We start from the raw sequence: 21,269 nt of genomic DNA on the forward strand, positions 1-21,269 counted from the left end.
AACCCAGGAATATAATTTTTTAGCCACTGCTGGGTGGTTTTTGCTTATGAGCGAGAGCGGAACCTTGCTGGAAGATCCAACGCTCTCCATTGAAGTGAGTACTACTCAACTGCTTCACCACGCCTTCTAAGACATCCTCCTGGAACATTTTTGCCTCAGTCTTGACCCCTCCTTCGCAGAAATGAAGACATGTGACGCCTTTACAAGACACTCCCAACCAAATCGTCACGGAGGTTGGATGGTGGTCATGTTGAATAACATTTGGCCCATAGAACAACATCTTTTGCGTCTTTAGAAGTGTTTCTTTATTTTGTTTCTGCTTTCAGTAATCGGTGTAATTCGGAAAGATGGGGGATTAGCTTAGATTTTCTAGACAACGCGTGCTTATGCAAAATTTTGAGAATCTGGTAGCCCCGAGTTTTTTCACACCAGGATTTAAAATGACTTGCTCACAATCGAAATGATTTCAATAATTATGTTGCGTAGGGCCACGCCCCAACAGGATCCAAAGTAAATTATATATGTTAGAAGTTTTAGCATAGATTTTGTCGTTTTGCGTTTCAAAAACTTCTTCAATAGTGAAAATTTTCTCATTTGTGAGAAGAGTATTTTCGTGGCCCTTGACCGCGTGCCACCGAAGAAGCGGCTTGCATCTGTCGAGTCTAATTTTCTTCAAGCGCGTTGTCAAAAGCTGACCAGTTGAGCAACGGAAAACTTTCATGTATTAGATCTGGTCGATGCATTCTGGACATGATTTTCTGCTTTCTAAGGGAATTTCTGCGAATTATGGCTTATCCCTGATTCGAACCACGCGAAGATGACCACTTCTTTTTTTGGCGGTCACTTCAGAAGTTTGGAAAAAACGATTGATGGTGCAGTAGACAATAATTCTCGAAATATTAATATTTTTCAGCACTTCGTAAATCTCACTTGCACTTTTACCCAACTTTTGTAATGCAATCACTGCAATGCGATTTTCTTAGCTCCCCACTCCATTGTTAACAAACAAAATTTGCCGCGAAACTGTGTATAATTTATGAGTAGATAATGCAAAGCAAAAGCTGTTTTTCTCCGAATTTGTTCTCGCCGTATGCATTGTAAAATTTGTCACAGAATTTATGGCAAGACTAAGGACAAACAGACAAGCGCGTAAGGGTCAAGCTAAAGATTTGCATCACTCAAAATCATTTCTTCTGCTTAATTGGCGCGATAACCGTTTACGCGATTTTGGTCGAGTTTAACAAAGCACGCCAGTCGTTTCTTTCTCGTGCTAACCGGCGCCAATTGGATACACCAAGAGGAGCCAAGTCCTCCTCCACCTGATCTTTCCAACGCAGAGGAGGCCTTCCTCTTTCTCTGCTACCACCAGCTGGTACAGCATCGAATACTTTCTAAGCCGGAGCGTTTGTATCCATTCGGACGACATGACCCAGCCAACGAAGCCGCTGGATCACTATTCGCTGCGCTATGTCTATGTCGTCGTAAAGCTCATACAGCTCATCGTTTCATCCCTGCGATATTCGCCGTTGCAAACGTGCAAAGGTCCAAAAATCTTACATCCCTCAAAATCATTTGTTTTGTTTTATAAAACTAAAAAAGTTGGGAAAAAAATTATTCCAAAAACAGAATTGGATGATTAATTTTGCGCCACTTAGAGTGAGTATGAATTTTCCATTTTTTTTTATTTTTACCTTTTAACAAAGAAAAAATTCCTTCTATACTTGGTTTATAAATATTTATTTATTGTTTATTATTATTGTTTTTATTTAAAAAATGTTAAAGCTACTTTTTACACATAACAGATGTATTTTTTAAATTAGAAGATTATTTTGATATTAGTTAATTAATAGTAAATAGTTGTTGCTTTCATGTTAGATTATTTTTGTCACATTTCATCAAATTTGCGATTTTTTTTCTCATTTCATTTATTTACTTATTCACTTATTTACTGCTTATTCTTTAAGATCGGTTTAAATTTTTAATTTTTTGCTCTCTTAATTTTGATTTTCCTTGGCTTCTAGTGAAAATAAAATTTTGTACTATTTATACGATATTGAACAATAATTTGCTGCTTTTATGCATTGCAGTATTACTCTAGTTGTTGATTTATGAAGTACATAAATAAAAAGTATTTTTAAAATATTCAAATACTTGAGAGTTCTCGGATTACTAAAAATTTCAAATTAATAACTGTCTTAATGCATAGGCTAAATTTACTTTACTTGGTATTAGCTCACATAAGATTCGATATTTCCTTCAAATTTTTGTTTTCCGTGTTCACTCCTCTCGGGATCATAGGGCTTCGACAAGACTCAGTCTTGCGTCGGTTTCGTTAATATTTTTTGATACCATTTACTTTCAGCAAATATTTTTGCAATCTACTTTTTATTTGTTACTTTGTTAATTATTTTAACTTTAATTTTATTTTTATTTTATTTTTAATTAAATATTTTACCTCTTAATTTCCTATTTTAACTGACACATTCTTATATTTTTATTTTCTATGCGCGATTGTCCATTCTTAAGCAACGCAAATTTATTCAGTTTATCTCTCACAGCATCACAATAATAATATTATCGCTTTGCACTGCAACGAAATGCCTTGATATGCAAATGTATGGATAGATGCTTATATTTTTATATATTTTTACATTTTTCTTATATTTTTATATAATTTTTAAAATTTTCCTTGCTATTTTCATATGATTCTATGATATTATTCCTATACCGATTTTCTATTAACATCTAAGTATTGCCTACCTTAAACTTAATTATACAGTTTTTCTCATCCGTAATATTCACTAACTTAATGGTGTCACGAAAACAGTTGCATGCATTTTAGTCTACAAATATTTAATTTTATTTTAAGAAATATATAAATTTTATAAATTATTTCAATCCAAAAAGAAAAATTTATGTATATGCATTAGGGCGGGTCAATTTGTATTGAACGATTTTTTTCGACATCGTTCCATGTAGATTCTGATTACACACTAAATTCTAGGAAAAACAGTCCCTTAGAGTAAAGCTGTAAAAATAATTTAGAACACTCCAAAAGTTAAAACAAGCTTTTTTTCATTAATGAAATAAAAAAAGGAGGGTCAGTTATGCCTATGATGACTATGATGAGCATTAAAGACTCCACTAGTTGAAAATATGTAGAGAGTATCTAAAACCAAAATAATCGTAAATACGTTATTAATTGAAACAGAAAAAAAACCACAAAATAAAATGTATGATAAGAAAAAGGTTTTTGTTTTTTAAATTTTCAAAAATTAGAAAATTTTATTTCCTGTTTTTTTGGCAAGTTTTCATTTGATTTATATTAATTTTTTATGAGGAGAAATACACTCGGAGGTCTGCCATTGCCAGCCGAGGGGTTAATACGTTGTTAATTGAAAAAAATTTTAATTTTCAAAAATTAGTAAATTTTATTTATTCTTTTTTTTTTGCAAGTTTTAATTTAATTTATAATTATATAAATAATTTTCGCTTACACCCTTTTTTTTTGGGTGTTTGGCCGAGCTGCTGCTCCCATTTCCGGCGTGCGTCTTGATGTTGTTCCGCACATGGAGGGACCTACAGTTTCAAGCCGACTCCGAACGGCAGATATTTTTTATGAGAAGCTTTTTCATGGCAGCAATACACTCGGTGGTTTGCCATTGCCTGCCAAGGGGCGACCGCTGTTAGGAAAAACTTTTTGTTCATTTTGGTGTTTCACGGAGACTCGAACCTACGTTCTCTCTGTGAATTCCGAATGGTAGTCACGCACCAACCCATTCGGCTACGGCGCTGATTTACACATACAAAGAAAAATTACAGGCAGTATTTTTTCCTATTAAGAATAATTTGCTTTGCAACGCCATCCTGGAGTCTTTTAACACGCTTCAGCCCCTAATGTCAATTTGACAACAACATCGCCTCGTTTTGTGTGAAAAATGTGTAGCCCAATAGATATTTTTTTAAATTTTTTTATTTATTTTGTAACATATTTTAATTTATTTTCCTTAAATATACAGACTTCTCTTACTTCTCCGTTTTTGTAATTTGATTTTCTGATGTTAAGTCAAATTGGCATTTTTTGTCAGGTACCGATGCGTGTTAAATAAAAAATAGATATCAAAAATCAGGGAACAACCGCAGGTGGCGCTCTAAGTGAACTGATTTAAATTCTGTTTCTTTTTGGTTTTTTTTTTGTTAGATTACGACATCTGTGATTAAAATTTCTACCAAAATTGTACCGCCATTGCTTGACATTCGTAAAAGAAACGCGGTCTTCAATAACTCTACCTCTGCCTACCTTTCTATTTTCTATAGTTTCAAAAATGGATCGGAATTTTCTCTAAAAATGCGATGCAGATTCAATGGTGCGGAGGTTCTAGAAATATTGGAAAATTGTTTCAGTGGTGATACTCTAAAGAAACCAGCCGTTTAAGAGTGGCATGAATGCTTCAAAAAAGATCGTGGATTCTTCGATGATGTAGCAATTTGTGGCAGACCATCGACATCGAAAGCTGATGAAAATATCAATAAAGTGAAAGAGAAGTTGAACAATAAACGAAAATTAAGCAACAGAGAACTGGCAGAATACTTCAACATTGCTCAGTCCGTTTAGGATATTGTAGTTAATGATTTGGGTTTGCGCCGTGTTGTTGCAAAGTTGGCCCTGCATTTAATGCAAAAACATTATTTCCAACGCTGAAACACACCGAATCAAACGCATCATTACTGGAGATGAGACAAAGGTTTATGAGAACGACACGCACTCCAGACAACAGGCGAGTGAATGTAGAGCTCCGAACGAATCACGACTAAAAAACCACGTCGTTTACAGTAAAAAAAAAGCGATGCTCACGGTTTTTGATGGATTACAAGATTTGTACATCACGAATGTTTGCCAAAAGCTTGACAGTTAACAAGGACTACTATGAGACATTTACGTGAAGCGATTCGCCAAAAAAAAAAAAAGAATTTGTGGAAAACCAACTCGTGGATTTTGCAACATGATAACGCACCGGGGCGCACTGCCATCATTATCCGTGAATTTTTGATCAAGAACAAAACTAATACCAACCAACAGCCATCGAATTCACCTGATACGGTTCTCGGCGATTTTTTTCTGTTTGATCGAGTCAAAAAACCTCTATGGAGAACGCGCTTTAGCAGCCGAAAGGAAATGATGGAAAAATCGAAGACGGCTCTGATAGCTATACTGAAAATAAAGTTACAGAAATGTTTAGTGAGCTGGTTCAAACGGTGGCAGTTGATGGGGAGTACTTTGAAAGCGGTAACATCAATTTTGAGTCATAACCGTTTTGAATGAAGAATTGCAGCTCCTCCAGCACTTTCAAGTTTTCCATTTGGTTTTTTTTTTTTTTTTTTGATTTTTTGCCCCGAAAAACAATTCTCTGACATATTCGCCTGTATTGGTCTTTGCATGTACCTCAAATTGTATATTAATTATCACTAAAAATATTCTTTTGATCAATTTGTTTATAAAAAAAGTGGATTTTTTTTTCTTTTTCACTTCAAATTTTAATTTTTTTCGTTATAAATAGATCAGTGCGAAACGCAATCACTTATTTTACTGAAAATTGTTCGTCTGTTTGATTTCAGTTTATTACAAGAGGCTTTACACTCGACGGCTCAAATGAAAGGACCCAAGTTTAAGTAGTTGTGGCGTCGCCATTTCGTTTTTTTTTTATTAAAAAATTTTTGTTGTATATTCATTTAAGTATGAATATTAATATGTAATTTATTTTAAGGTAATAAATACTCTCACTTTTTCGCAAAAAATGATTGAAAAACTCGTTGTCTGGAGCAGCTACCCCCCTCTGGATATATTCCGGCAACTTTGTGATCAAAGTATATTTGTATATGGAAATATAACTAGACAAACGTATCATATTCGTAATATTGTATTTTAAAATGCAACCCTGTGTGATTTTTTCCACTTTTCTTAATACCTCATTCTCTGCTTTGATTTGTATTTTTCAGCTAATATAACGACATAATTTTTGGTGTCGTTCTTTTTGAATCGAGCCGTACCAACGAGGTTAGGTTAGGTAATTTTTCAGGCATCCACATGTATATGTTCTAGTATTCATTCGTATTCATTCATGCTACTTAAGTTAATGATATAAATTTTCACATTCAGATAGCTTGACAAAAGGTAGCTTCTTCAAATTTCTGGGACTCGAAGTGGACTTTATAATAATGCTCTAATTGAATTTTTTTCTCATAATTTCGTGCAGAATACGCATCTGTTTGCAACGATGGCGAAAAAATTGACCCTCCCTAGCGACCAAGCGTTTATAATTATTTCGAATTAAAATAAACTTTTCTTATTACATTTTATTCTTGGCTACTGTTTTTATATAACTTGGTAGTTTGCTTATATTATTGCAAATATTTTTTTTTTTTTTTGTTTTTTAAATCATTTTTTTATTAACAAAAATGGTCACATAATTTTTTATTTATTTATAAATATTTTTTTTTTTTTTGAAATTTGTTATACTTTTTGTAAGCAAAATTCATTTATATGAAAAAATAAGTTTCTTTATCATTTCATTTAAAAAGAATATCAAATTTAATAGTATTTATGCTATGTTATTTATTTATAACAAAAACAAAAACATAAACAATCACATATGTTTAATTTCTTTCTTAAATTTTGTTTTTATTTTTTAAATTTTTCTTTAATTTTTTTTCATTAAAATTTTCTTTTTTATTATGTTTTAATTTTCTTTATTTTTTATTAATTAACGCAATCAAAAAATTATACTCTGAACCTTCAATATTTGGATGCGAAACAAAATAGTGCACCCAATATAATTCTGAAACGCTGAACTGACTTTAGGTAAAAAAAAACTATTCAACCGAATCGTTTGGAATTTTATTTGTTGTTCACAACATCGATGGCTATCGCCCGTATTAGAATTATATTTTCATTACCTCAATTATTTCGTATTTCTTTTATTAAAATATTGAAAAAACCCCCGATTTTTAGAGTGTCAAATTCAAAACCGCGACATTTTGTCAATTTTGTTTTTTTATTCCAGTACGGGACATACCTACAGTCATACTGATTAATTATTTTTTTTTTTGTTTTTTGTGTTTCAGATAAATAGAAGAGCCAAAATGGACAACATCGTCCAGGTCCAATTTTTCGGGAGGGTCAACTTCAGCGCCATTTTTAAAATTATTAAAATTAAAAACAATTTTTTTTTTCATTTTTGTATGTAAAAGAAGTAAGAGCAAAAGCCTAAAAAATGTAAATATCGTTTTCCAATTTTTTTTTTGTCAAAAAAAAAAAATATCATTTTTTATTTTGTTTTTTTTACAAAATTTCTTTTTTCATTTTTTATGTAAAAGAAGTTAAATAAAAAGCCTTGAAAATGTAAATATCGTTTTTCAATTTTTGTTTGTCAAAAAAATTCCTGAAAATACCCTGAATTTTTGAGCTCTAGACAACCGGGACCCCATAAATTTCGTGTCCGGCATAATTGCCTATCTGAGCCAGCAACTCGCTACGCCTTCAATAAATTAGGTAAAAGAACGAAAGCAAGCAGAAACTGGTGGGCAAGCCCCATTAGGAATTATATGCTTGCTGATAATTTCATTCCTCCTTACATCATGCGATCCTACGAATACCATTTATAAGTGATCTTGCAAATGTTAAACATTCATCTTTTTCACGCTTAAATATTTTTTTATTTTTATTGCATAAAAAATCTACCAATCGATATTCAACAATTTTGTTTAACATTTATGTAAATTTCTGTTCACAATCAGTGTTGCCAATTTATACAAAAATTTAAAACAAATATTTATACACAATTTTTGATTACACGTACAACTAATAGCAAAGGATTTTAACATTAAAACTTATTTTAATACAGAATTACGATTATTAGTGGACTTTTTCCTCAATTATTTTGTATGTGTGTATGTTGGCATATTTTTTGCTTGTGTTTGCTTATAATTACTCATAGCTGGTATGGTATAAATGGGTTACATTTTAAGATTATTTTATTAAATTAAATTTTTTTATTTTTTTAATATTATTTAAGTCTATATAATTAGTTCTATTATTAATTATTTTAGTATATTAGTTCATTATCTTTTTCATACTTAGCTATTGTTAGTGTAGTCTACATATTTTAATCTATGCGCGCATGCAACTACACACATACATACCTATGTATGGATGCATGTACTAATTTTTAAAATTATTATTTTTATTTTTACAAAATTTGTTCTTCATCAGTTTCCGGTGACTCCGGTAATATTATAATTAAACCAAAAATCAAAAACAAGAAAAATATAAGTCAGCCTGTGCTTTTCTGCGCGCTGTATAAGGAAAAACTGGTCAGCCACATAGGAACACCAATGCCAATACAGCTCTGTACCAACGGGAACTACACAGATTTGTTTGAAGTCCCTCAGGAAAACTCGAGTTCGATAGGACTTCGGTGGCACATCTTGCTGTTCATACGAAATGCGATAGTGGCTTGCAAGCAGCTCATAGGGGCTTATTTGTTTGCAACCAGTCGACGATGTCTTTGTAACGGTATTTCCTTTAGCATTAAACTGCCAATTCCAATTATTTTTTTCCTACTTTGCCGCTGTTCTTCAAATGCATTGGCGCTTCTTCTTCACGAATCAATTGCTCTTTTGTTGGCTTCCTTTTCCTTGTTCGCTCTCCGTTTCATAGCCAACTGCCACTTCTCTCCTTTTTTGCTGCTGTTCAACGCTTTATTTCGCCACTGGCTTCACTTCCAACAGCTGCGGATAATTCTCTACGATGTTCAATAGTATCGTATCGATATAATGTTTTAGGCGGGTATTCTCATCTTCCTTCTCTTGAAAGGCTTGCTGCAACTATAAATGAAAAGGTGAAAAGTTTATGGGTTAAAATTTTTGCTCACAGAAATGCACAAAATATTAACTTCTAACTTAACAAGTAAACTGAGAAAAAGTTAGTCAAATTAAAAACACTAAACCGATAGTTCAAAGAAAATAATAGGGTTCTTCAATAGGTATATAACAATTTTGTATTTAAATAATGCATCGAATAGTTGAGATATCAGGCTGAAATTTATTCTTAGCCAAGCACCGGCCAAACACCTAATAGAAGTGTACGCGCCAATTATTTATGTATTTTATTTTATAGAAGTGCCAAATTTAAGTATGGCCTTCAATATAACTCATATGACCACCACAAGCATGTTTGCGGCTATCAAATCTTTGGAGTTACATAATTAATTATCCATCACGCCTACACATACCGTCCAGCGTTGTCAATTTCTCTTGCTACTATAAATGTTCAGAAGACATCACTTTTTGAGTTAGTTTTAGTTACTAAAAACGTACGCCGCTGTTGCTCAACGAATTCGTGTATGATTATTATGCAGTAGAGCTCGAGTTTGTAGCCTACAGCGGTCATGAAACCCCAAATGACAACATCAAATGTTTTTTCTAATAGTAGTCGCTCCTCGGCAGTCAATGGCAAACCTGCGATTGGTTTTCTGCCATGAAAGGGGTCCTCATAAAAAACCATCGCACGTTCGGATAGACTTACTTTGAGGGAAAACAAACTATTTTATTTATTACTTGATTCTAAATTGTGATACATCATTAAAAATAAAATTTTTAATACTTATAGCCTTATGGCGTCATAGACATAGTACAGCGAATAACGGCTCCGCTGCTACGTCATGTCGTCCGACTCTGTAAGTATTCGATGCGATACCAGCTGGCGAGAGCAGTCGAACAGAAATACCTTCTTTGCGTTGGAAATATCAGGTCGAAAAGGACCTGACTTTAATCGGTGAGTCCAATTGGTTCCGCGAGAAAGAGACGAATGGCGCGCTTTGTTAAATTGGTCAGAATTGTAGTACTTTGGAATCAAGTAATAATTTTAGGACTTGTGATAAAAAATTTCGATTTTGGCTGTTTTTAGGACTCGCTAAGGATGAAAATGTGTATGGCCCTCAAATCGACTCAAAGTAAGCTTTCAAACTCCTTCTTCTTATTCTTAATTCGCTTTTAAACTAGGCAATTGTAATGGTAAGGTTTGGGAAGTCATCATAAATCGCTTAATGTCATATTGTGGAAATTTATTTACTTTGAAAAAAAATAAATACATATGTTCGCGAAGTTCTGAAGAAGCCGCTGAAATGGCTTTCAATTACGTGGAAAATCTTACATAAGTATCTCGACTCCGTGCCTATAAAATGCAGCTCGTGCATGAATTGAAGCCAGTGACCATCTTTTGCGTCGCTTTTTTGTTGATTGGACTCATTTAATTGGATCGATCAAATGAACCACGTAACTCGAAGCTGCGGCGGACATATGCCGAATTTCATATTCAGAAAATAAATGCCATGAAATGATCTACCAGACTATAATAAAAAAAAATGTACAAAAATATTTATGTTTTGTAATATCGGCCTCGGTAGTCTAGCGTAAGTGCACTAGCCTGCCATCCCAGAGGTTGTGGGTTCGAATCCAACGTAAGGTTTAAAAACAAACAAAAAAATCCTCCAATTCCATTCCTCAACCCCAAAAAAACTTATCCTTTCCTAAGTTGTTCCTAAGCAACGACAGGTGGGCATTCCCACTACTTAGGACTGGTAGCGGCAGGCCAATCACCAACCCTGTCATAAACAGGTTTTCGAAACCAACGCAAGACTGAGCCTATACGCCCGAGAGGAGTGAACAAGGAAAGCAAATCATTTTAAGTTCTCAATCACCCTTTCGGAAGATTTAAACTTTTTGCAAATGGCGTCGTACATCAATTATATTTGACACTTGTAAACTAGATAGCTGCATTATACAAACAGACAAGAAACATTTCCATCACTCAAAATCATTTTTTTTTTAGTTATTTAATGTTTTTTTTTTTTGTTATTTAAAAAAGATGATTCATTTTGCGCCATCTAGTATATATTATATAAATTTTTTTATTATTTTTTAAAGTTGTTTCCTTTTTCAATTTAGTGTAGATCTAAAGCACTAATTTGTCTATTAATTCCCAAGTTAGAAGTCTTTCTACGTAAAATAGTTGTTAGTATACCGAATTACGTGTGCCTTTACCACAAATATGTATGCTACAAAATGAGTCCATATTACCATTATTTCGTAACTAGTGAATACCCTTAATATATAAACGATATGGTAAATGTGTTTAAAACCGAGTGAATTCGATTGCAATTAAATTTGAATGGTATTTGTAATTGTAATTTTTAATTTAAATTTCACCTCTATTTGCATTAATTTTACTTGTAATTGAATAAATTTAGTGTGACTCCTTGGCACCACAAGATCTATTCAGATTTCTTCGGAGGTCGAGTAGATTTAACGAAACTTAACCCGAGTGCAGTACAATGGACTTAATTGTATCTGAGTGCTGTACTTCTAGACTGTCACGACAAAACAAAAAAAAAAATTGAATTTAGTAGCACTCCCGAGTTTGCTACGCGACTTCATCGCTGAAGGCCATCCCTTCGTCGGCCTACCAGGTGTGCATGGAGGACTGGGATAAACGTTGGCGCATGCGTGTTGCTTCAGACGGGTCATATTTGAAGGAGATAAAATAAATTTGCCTGAAATTTAACTCTGTTTTGTTTTATTTAAACATTCTCGGTACTTTCTGATCACAGGGTATGTATCCAGTCTGTCAGGTTCTTGTAATCATAGACTTAAATAAATAAATGATATGAAATGAAACTATGGACTTTATATAATATAGTAACGCTGCATCAATTAAATTTTTTAAAGTACTTTAAAGTATGTTTTTGAAATTTTTTCTGGATAATTTTTGCCGTCGCACGGTGTAATAGTGAAAATAATAAAAATTGTATGTTCTCAGACTTAGGTTCTTTCCCTCAGCGAGTTCGTTATTCACGTAATTTTACTATCTGCGTATAAAATGTGCAAGGCTGACAGAGCAATCCTTATAACTTTGATATGATAAAAATAATACGCTACAAAACTGCATGCTGCAAAAAAATCTAAAAAAATCTGATACAATTTTTTTAAACTTTGAATTAATTTTATTGTTGTCATTACTATAGCAGCATAAACATTTCTCATACCTGTACAGGGAATACTGCTGAAGTGCAGCTGCAGTTCTTGGCCGACTATAAGTCCTCGTCGTTGCGGTAAGGCAGAACCGAACGTCTTGGAAACTTGTCGGGTTGGTTGTCTTTTATGAATTTTTTTTTGTTTGAAAGTGCTTTTCAAACTTTAAACGGTGACCAGCATTACTTGAAAATTGCTAAACCGATTAGACTCAAATTTTAACACGAGCAAATATATTGCTAGTAATTAATAGAAGATTTTTTCTCACCGAAAAAAAAATTTTTGATAAACAATTTAAGGCCGAAATTTTGATGAAAAATCGATTTTTTGTTTTTGAGACACCGTCGTTTTCCTTCGATTAATTACTAGATCTAACATTACTTTAACGAAATCTGTTTGGTTTTTTAATTTCAGAGGATCCAGTTCAAAGATAAAGTGGTCACCGCAAAACATTGTTTTTGAGAGGAGCTCGCGGAGATGAGCTGTAGCTCCTTTCCAAATAAATATTTTTACTAATACTTAGTACTAACAAACAGTTAAAAGATAATACAAAATGTGTACACATTTTTAGATCTATAAACTTAAAAGTTTTCTCAGAAAAAATTCTGGAAAATTCGCTTTTTTCGGCCTTCTAACTGTATATAACCCCTTCAACATTGAAAAAATTTAAGAAAAATCAGTTTTAAGCCTTGATTTATGTGATTTATATTATATTGTTGAATTTATTTATTTTTATTTTTTTTATTATATTTAATTGTTTTATTAAATTTTTTTATTTTATTATTTTTATTTATTATTATTATTTAAGTTTTTTACTTTAAATTATAATTAATGAAATTATATTCTAATAACATACTAATAATTATTAATTAATTGAATTTATTAAAAAAAAAATTAATAAAAAATAATAAAAACTTTTTTTTCTTATTTTTTTTAATTTAATTGTTTTCTTGAATTTATTTTATTTTATTATTTTTAGTTTTTATTCATTTATTTTTTTAATATTTTTTTTTATTTAAGTATTTTATAAAATTTATTTTATTTTATTATGTTTTTTTTCTTTAAATGTTTTATTCAATTTTTATTTATTTAATAGTTTCATTAAATTTATTTTTTATATTGTTTTTTATTTAATTGTTTTATAAAATTTATTTTTTTTTATTTCATTGTTTTATTAAATTTATTTTATTTTTAATTAAAATTATAATTAATTTAATTATATTGTAATTAACATACTAATAAAAAATTACTAATTTATTAAAAACAAAATAAAATAAATAAAAAATATTTAACACAAAACCCTTTGTGAATATTGCAAAAGCAACCATTGTACGCAAACTTATGCTGTTGAGTGTATACGTATGTACTACTAAAAAAATAACTTCGAAAAAATGTGTTTTTAAATTAGTTGTACGATTCACGCACATTCACTGCATACATTTTTTAATGATAATGATTTTCCTAAAAAAACAAAAAACAATTATCTATATTCTCTTTCTTATTTTTTCCACGGTCTTGAGTATTTCTGGTATTTTTTTTTTTTTTTTTCATTTCAGAAACTAGCGCTATATTCCATTAGTCCTTCAATGCATGCATTTCCAGCGAATCATTTTTTCAGTCTCGCTTTGTTTTCGCGCGCGACCATCTACTCCTTTCATAAAGATCATCTTTAGAGTATCTCCGGTTAAGTTTTACTTTCTTCAAATTGTAGTGGCAATTCACTTTTCAAGCGCATTTTTCCGAAATAAATCAATAAAACGCGGTTATTTTTATTGTTTTTGTAGCAGCATAAACGTTACCCCTACATTTAGCGAGAACGATAGCTGCTGGAACGATAGTTCTTAGCCGGATATAAATCCGGGCCGTTTCACTAATGTATAACCAAAAGCGATATTCGTTGCTGTCTGCTGGTGGTAGGTGACGTCAACTAAATATACCAAATAAAGGGTAGTCCTGTTTTCGTAGTAGTTTCGAAGCAAAGGAAGTTTCACTTTTTTCTTCTTAGAGATGCCAAATGAAGCGCAGTCCTGTTTTCTTAGTATTTTCGAAGCAAGAGAAGTTTCACTTTTTTATTTTCCTTTTCCAAATGCTTGTATTCTTCACTTAATTTGGATACTTCAATAAATGAAAAAATACATATCAGTTTTCCTCTCAAGAAGTTCTAATTTTCCTTTGCCTTTGGAGGGCAAAGACAGCGGGAGATTTTTCACGGCAAATTTGCTTCGAAAGTTTTTTAGGCTCGCGAAAGTATTTTTCATCGACATTTTGACTTTTTCTTTTGAGGTTTTTTAGGCTCACGAAAGTATTATTCATCGAAATTTTGACTTTTTTCAGCTTGGACGACGGCTTTAGCGCTTCAATCCTTATTCCTGTTTAGGCGAATACTCTTAACCATTTCGTTGCCGTATTTTCTTCATATGTTTACTGATTTTTTATTAAGCAACTTTTAAGGGATTAGGTAGGCAGGTAAAATGGTTGAAGTGCCAGTCTGGCACTCCTCAAGTAGCACTGAAGCGCCATTTTGATACCATTAAAGCGCTACTCTATTTAAATTTTCTATTCCATACTCTAAATTTTTATTTCATTCAAATTCATGTTAAGTTTAGTTATTTTTTAATTAACCAATAACCAATCCAAAACCACTGTTATATACCATTCCAACATAAATCTTAACAATTTTCGAATTTTCTGTCGTTTGCTTTCGCGCTGTGTTGATTATTACCTGACTTAGGGATGCTAATGTGGCTGAATCCACAGAATCCTGTAATAAAAATAAATAAAAGAAAGGAGAATACAAAATAATAAACAACATACACGAATACATATACATAGATAATGGCAGTGATATAACGGTGTATACGAATATGTGCACGTGTGCGGACACGAAACAAACAAGAAACAAATTCGAACGACAAAAGACAGCAAAAAAAAATTTAAAACTAAAAACTTCAATAACAAACTTAAAACTAAAGCCAGACTCTGAAGAGAAGCTGCATAAAACAAAAATAAATAAATGAAAAAAATTAAACTCGAAAAAAATCTACTAATTCTTCGATATTAGCCGCTTGCCTCATTTACTTTTTAAAAGCTACAAACTCTTGTGAAAAGCTTCGAAACAGCTCAAAAACGTACTCAAAAGCATTCCTGCAGTGTGCGTGCACGTTGCGTGTGTGTGTATTTGTGTGTAAGCCTTCGAACTATGCTAAGCTATGCTAAATGCGGCGTGTGCAGTGCTGTGTACAGTTTTGTATGCGAAAGCATGAGCGACGGGGGTTAGAGAGCGATAAAAGCTTGACTACAAAAGCTCATAGGCAGTGTAGAATAGAAATGGTTTAAATTTTTTCTTAAAACTCGCCATAGGAACTTCAAAAAGTGACACCACCTACCTGTGCTTGTGACATTTCCTCCAGCTCTTGCGCCAAACTGTTAAGCGTGCCGTTAAGCAGATTGCGTCCCTCCTCAACGCCACGTGTAAGCACTTGCGCTTGCAGCTCCTCATTTTGCTCTTCCAAAGCTAAAGCAGTTACAAAATATTTATTATTTACAAAAGCTTCCGAGGTCCGCATATTGATTTCAACATACCTTTATTCTTTTGCCGCATCTCTTCCAACTCCTGATGCAGTTCCTCCAGTCTTATTGTCTCCGGTGAGGTGGTCGGTAGCGCTGGACCCGTTTCAGCGCGCAACCGTTCCAATTCTTTACTCAATTCCAACATCAGCTCTTCGGCCGCCTTCTTTTCCCCTTCGTATCTGCGTTCACGTTGCGTCGCCTCATCGAGATCCTGTTGCAGAGCGACAATTTGATCGCGCGCCAATTCATATTTTTCTTCTGTGCGATGCAGATCGTTGGCTTGTTTGTCGCATAGTACACGCAGACGTTGCGCATCTTCGCGCAATGTATTGGCTTCTAGTTCAATAGTTTTGATTTTTATTTGGCAATTTTCATTTTGGAGTGCCGCTTCACGTTCAACGCGTGCCAGTAGTTCGCGATAGCGTTTCTGTTCCTCGGCCAGACGTTCTTCGGCGCGTAGCTCGGACTAGGTGAAGTAATGAGTAAATTAATTGTTGGAAATAAAATTGACACATAAAAGGACATAAATGTGAGCCGCCTAACTCTTGATTCAGTAGCAGACGGCCGCAGATTTCTGTTATAACGGCAAGGCAGAGCAGTTTTCTGCCAAATATGATGAGGGTACCGGCACGCAGCGACATGTTAAGCACAGAGGGAACAGAATAGTTTACAAGAAACAGCACTTCCGTTCTACTTTCAGTAGCTAGTAAATGGTTGACTATATGGCTCGCCAGCTCATTGCAAGAGAAATTTCTCTCAAAGACGCAGACTCAAGCTGCACATAATTCGGTATCTGCAATAAAACCATGTGAATATAATGGGACTTGAGTTCCTCGCAAGAGCTCTTCAGGCTGTGCAGAAAATAATTACCCACAGATATGTGCTTATACGTCACATCATTATCGGAAGGCATGTTGAGAGCTGCCAATGACGATTTCTGCAGAAGCAGCAGGAAAGCAGAAGAGTTAGAACTCAAAAGCACTCCATACACCTCGCTCTCTGATAGGGTAATTCATAGGCTCAAAGTTTTTATGAGGTTCTAAGTGATGTTGGTTTGAATAAGTGTTGAGAACTTGAACAGCAAGATATCATAATGAATCCAATTTTAAGTCCGGGTGTGTCAGTAAAGCCGACCTAGAAATACAGCTGCATGAAAAGAACTGAACCCAGCTATCTATGACCAAACTGAATACAAGACAATATTTTGTGAGTATCGGACTATTCCGCATTCTTCAATGCTTCATTTCCTCCACAATCGCCTGCAAAGGCCATGGGAGGAGTGAATTCTATCGATGGCGTAAAGACTCCATACGCCCCCTGAACGCAGGAGCCTGTTGGGTCAATTGATATAAACGCGACTCCACCTCGAAGATATGGCACGCTTGATGATGTTTCTGACATTTTGATTTACACCTATCGACAAAAAAAAACTAGAAAACCAACTATCTGTTTTCCCTAAAGTTTGTCTAGAAAGAAAGTTTTTCATACTATACTCTTTATGAGACCTATGCTATTTTGGCGATTATGCTGCTCGAAAATCTTTAAGATAAGGATACTTAATCACTGGTACTAGAACTTTTGACTTCTACGCTTAGTCCATTGCACAAATTTTCGCAAGTGTGGCTATAATTTTATATTTAAATTTTATGAAGAAATTGCCGGCTTTTTGCTCGGCAACAATTGTGTCTATGTCTATTGGAACAATGAGTATCGAGAGCAGTAGAAACTGCAAGAAATACTGCAACAAGTAGAAGAATATACAATGCCCCTCAATTTAAATCTCGAAGGTTAACAATGAAGGCAAGTGTGATATCGAAAGAGATTTGCTCGAGATTTTTTTAGTTTGCGAAGAGTGCCGATAAGACACTGAATAGCGGATTCACTGGTTAAGTCAAGCCATTTGAGTGGTTACAAACACTCCACCCTTGAAAGTATTAAACAGATTAGGGCAAGATACAAGTTAGATCAAGTGAAGAAGATGGACAAGATTTCCCTTTCAATCCTTTTTGAACTCGACCAAACGCTTATTAAGAAGGCGTTCGATAACTAATCACCTACTCAAATTTACGCTTTAACTCACTTTCTAAAACACATCTCTTTCTTTCTGATCCGATCCTGGCGAAATAGCTCGTTTACTGGGTCAACTGTTAGAAAATATCGACGATGACGATGACGACCAATTGAGTAGGTTTATTGGGTCATAGTGCACTGCGATCTCTGATGTGTTCTATTGTGCTTGTTCGCGAGCCTATCATTGAAGACTTCTAATGAATATGAATTCGGCAACCGTAGCTGAATGGGTTGGTGCCCAAGTTCGAATCTCCGCTTATGAATTACCAAATGATAGAAAAAGTTGTTTCTAATAACGCTCGTCGATCAGTAAGCAATGGGGAACCTCCGAGTGTATTTTTGCCATGAAAAAGCTGCTCATAAGAAACCATCTGCCATTTGGGGTCGGCTTAAAACTGTTTGTATATATGTATGTATAATGAGTTTGAGCACTTTTTAGAGTACTTTGATCCACATTGCCAATAGACGCAGAGTCACACCACCAAGGTGAGTGTGTCTTCGTTTTATCAGAACTACACATTCACAGAGGATGTACTCTTGTGTTTCTTCGCCCAGGTCACGGAAACGGTAGACACTTTTTTCCACTAATCCTAGTCTTCTGAAATGATAATGAAGACTAAGTATCAAGTGCGAGCTCGTAAGACCTTTTTATTCAGGGTTAAGAGTTTATTTGACATTCCTCCAAAAGGAAGTATAAATTGTTGAGCCTGCTTCTGTCTTAGAATTTCCAGCCAGTGTCACATGAATGCCGTGTTTTCCCATTTGTTAACTATTTCCTTTACGTGGGGTTTGGTAAACCCGCAGAAGGGTTCTGGTCAATGGAATTTTGATATAGCATTGAAGCCTGTCTCTTCGTTACGATCATAACGCCTGGTGTAAAATCTTTCAAACCGGGCAGCAAGATTTGCGCTGTTACAGTGAGATGCAATATTTTCCCCATTCAAGTTCAAGTTGCTCTGGAAGAGTTTGTCTTTGTGTGCGAAATGGGTGTTGGTGCAAAATTTGTGGATTCGATTCCAAGCTGCTGGATATAAAATATGATAACTGAAGTATTTTAATAACGACATAACTTCGCTCTAAGAAACACTCGGCCTATGGTAAATCAAGCTTTATAAGACTATAACTTTTAGCCCAAAATTTCTGAGTCAATTTGCTTATACCTACTTTTAAGTATTTGTAAGTAATTTTTTCTTCCAAAGAATATCAATTAATTCCTTACTCACCTCCCTGTACTGCTCCTCGAGCATATGATAGCGTGTCTGTAGCACAGCATATTCCGTCTTTGTGCGCGTTGTGCGATCCTCGGCGATATTCTGTGTGTCGGCCAAGTCGGTGACTTGACGCTGCAGCAGTTCCAGCTGAAAAGAGAGAGAGAGAGAGAGAGAGATGGTGAGTATGAGTGTGAGTACACGAGTATAAGCATTAATGTAATGTTGATAAGAGAAGAGCGGCAAATGTTGTTGGGCAGCCAACTGATAAGCGGCAAGCAACTTAAATATTAAACGAGTATTATAATGGCTATCATTTGCGTGTTGGCGCGTCTCGCAGGGCAAATGTCAAACTCATAAATTCTTAATATTTTTTTTGTGGATTTTTCTTTAATTTCAATTAGTGGCAATACTAACACAATCGCTCTTTAGTAAACGCAAATCGCCGAGTAGATCATCAATTAGCAACACATCCGCCATTGGAGTTTTAAAATGCATTTGTTAAAGTTTTTATTTCTTTTTTCTTATAGGCTTTTGACACAATTGACTAGTTTTTGGAAAATCGTATTTTTCCTTAAATTTTTTTAATACAGAATTTTAAACTGTTTTAAGTGCATGTGTGTGTGTGCGATTTGCTAGTTGGCACGCATTCAAATTCTAATTCAAATTCACTTTACAATTTATGATTCACCATCGCAAAAATGATATGAATTGGGTCGCTGCCCCCGTTACACTGCTGCTTGAATGTAGATAAACATTTCTTAATAAATTTGTTTTTTTTACTAAAAATTTAAAATTATATTTATTTACACACGTCTTATGCGCAGTCACACTCATCAACAACTGAACTTTGCTGCACACTCAGATCGGTGTAAAACAGTTGCTGTTAATTGTTTACGCTTTTAGGGAGGTGCCGATGAGCGACTGGTGGTAACGACTTTTCACGCCCGCATTGGTGTTAATAGCAGATGCGGCGGCGGCATTCAATGTTCAATGTTTAGAGTTGACTAGTATTCAGCGTTGGTGTATCCCAGCCCCGCTTTTGCCTATAAACGACTAAGAGCTAATTTTTCCTACACTTACAACTTTGTCAAGAAATGCAAAGTTATTTAGTAAGTTGCTCATATTCTACTAATAATTGTTTTTTTTTTTTTGAGGTATTTTTTTAATTTCCCCTTCATTCATATTTAACCCCTTCCTTGTACGGTCGTCACTCATTTATTATCGTACAATATATACATACACACATACATACTTGCATGCTCGTGTACAAATAAACTGTATTCACACTCTGACTTGTCCAGTAGAGAAGTCATTGCCGGTTAACAGGCGTGAAATGCTTTGCGAATTCTTGTTTACAAACCATGCGCGCGACCAGCAACAATCTGACAAGCAACATGTCTTATCTAATTTGTGTATATGTAAATGGATGTATGTATGAATATTTACAATATATAAAACAACTGTTGGCCGATCACACGCGGGCAAGTGTGCCAAAGAAGAGGAAATGCAGTGTGAGCGGCAAGAGAGGGATGGGAGAAATTAATATGGAAACATTCTAGTTGTGATGCTGGTATTTAATATAATAAATCATACAAGTTCCTCATTGGCTATAATAACACCAGTAGTACCATAAACTGATCTATTTGTCAGCAAATTAATTGATTTTGGTTTTTTAGATATGCAATTTTAATACCCATACATAGGGTTTTCCAAACAGAGGTGTTATTTTGATATTCAAAAAAAATACTATTTTTTAATATAAATGATCGGATGTTTATTTCATTATAAAGAGGAAGGTATGCCGTTGATAGTGGAAAATAACATCAGGCAAATGACCACCACGACCACGCTTACAAGACAATATCCTTTTCATGAAATTTTCCATAACCGAATTGCAAAGTGGCTGCCCTATATCCTCGATAGCCTCACGAATTCCATCTTTGAGGTCTTGAATCGACCCTGGGCTGTTGGCTTAGACCTTGTCTTTCACGTGGCCCCTAAGAAAAACGTCACAAGGTGTTAAATCATACGATCTCCGTGGCCAATTGTGATCACCTCTTCGGTAAATAACACGGTCCGGAAACTTTTCCCGTAAAAGGTTAATAGTTTCGTTGCTTGTGTGACAGGTAGCCCCGTCTAAACGTTGTTGAGATCAATACCATCCAATTCCGCCGATAAAAAATCGTTAATCATCTCTCAATAGCGCAATCCATTCACTAATAACACTTGTTATTGGAAAACCCTTTACAAAGTGGCACAAAATTAATCATCCAATTGTGTGTTTGAATAACTTTTTTACTAAATAAAAAAAGAATAAAAATAAAACGATTT

General features: G+C 34.1%; 1 protein-coding gene across 6 annotated transcripts in view; it reads right to left on the minus strand.

Annotated features, from left to right (window-relative positions):
- Positions 1-7,885: 7,885 nt before the first annotated feature.
- Positions 7,886-21,269, minus strand: part of LOC129240178 (rab11 family-interacting protein 3) — a 34,971-nt gene continuing 21,587 nt past the window's right edge. For 2 of the 6 annotated variants that reach the window (XM_054875778.1, XM_054875782.1), the window contains exons 2-6: positions 18,951-19,085; positions 15,670-16,123; positions 15,474-15,601; positions 14,810-14,848; positions 7,886-8,883 (exon numbers count right to left, since the gene is read on the minus strand). In XM_054875778.1, coding sequence (XP_054731753.1) covers positions 8,758-8,883; positions 14,810-14,848; positions 15,474-15,601; positions 15,670-16,123; positions 18,951-19,085 — 882 coding nt within the window. In that variant the 3' untranslated portion in view covers positions 7,886-8,757. Of the gene's footprint in view, positions 8,884-14,809; positions 14,849-15,473; positions 15,602-15,669; positions 16,124-18,950; positions 19,086-19,352; positions 19,462-19,626; positions 19,723-21,269 lie in introns of those variants that run through there. The other 4 variants (XM_054875783.1, XM_054875780.1, XM_054875781.1 and 1 more) reach the window with 4 other exon arrangements.

Source organism: Anastrepha obliqua, chromosome 3 (assembly GCF_027943255.1).
Source record: "Anastrepha obliqua isolate idAnaObli1 chromosome 3, idAnaObli1_1.0, whole genome shotgun sequence".
Taxonomy (NCBI): domain Eukaryota; kingdom Metazoa; phylum Arthropoda; class Insecta; order Diptera; family Tephritidae; genus Anastrepha; species Anastrepha obliqua.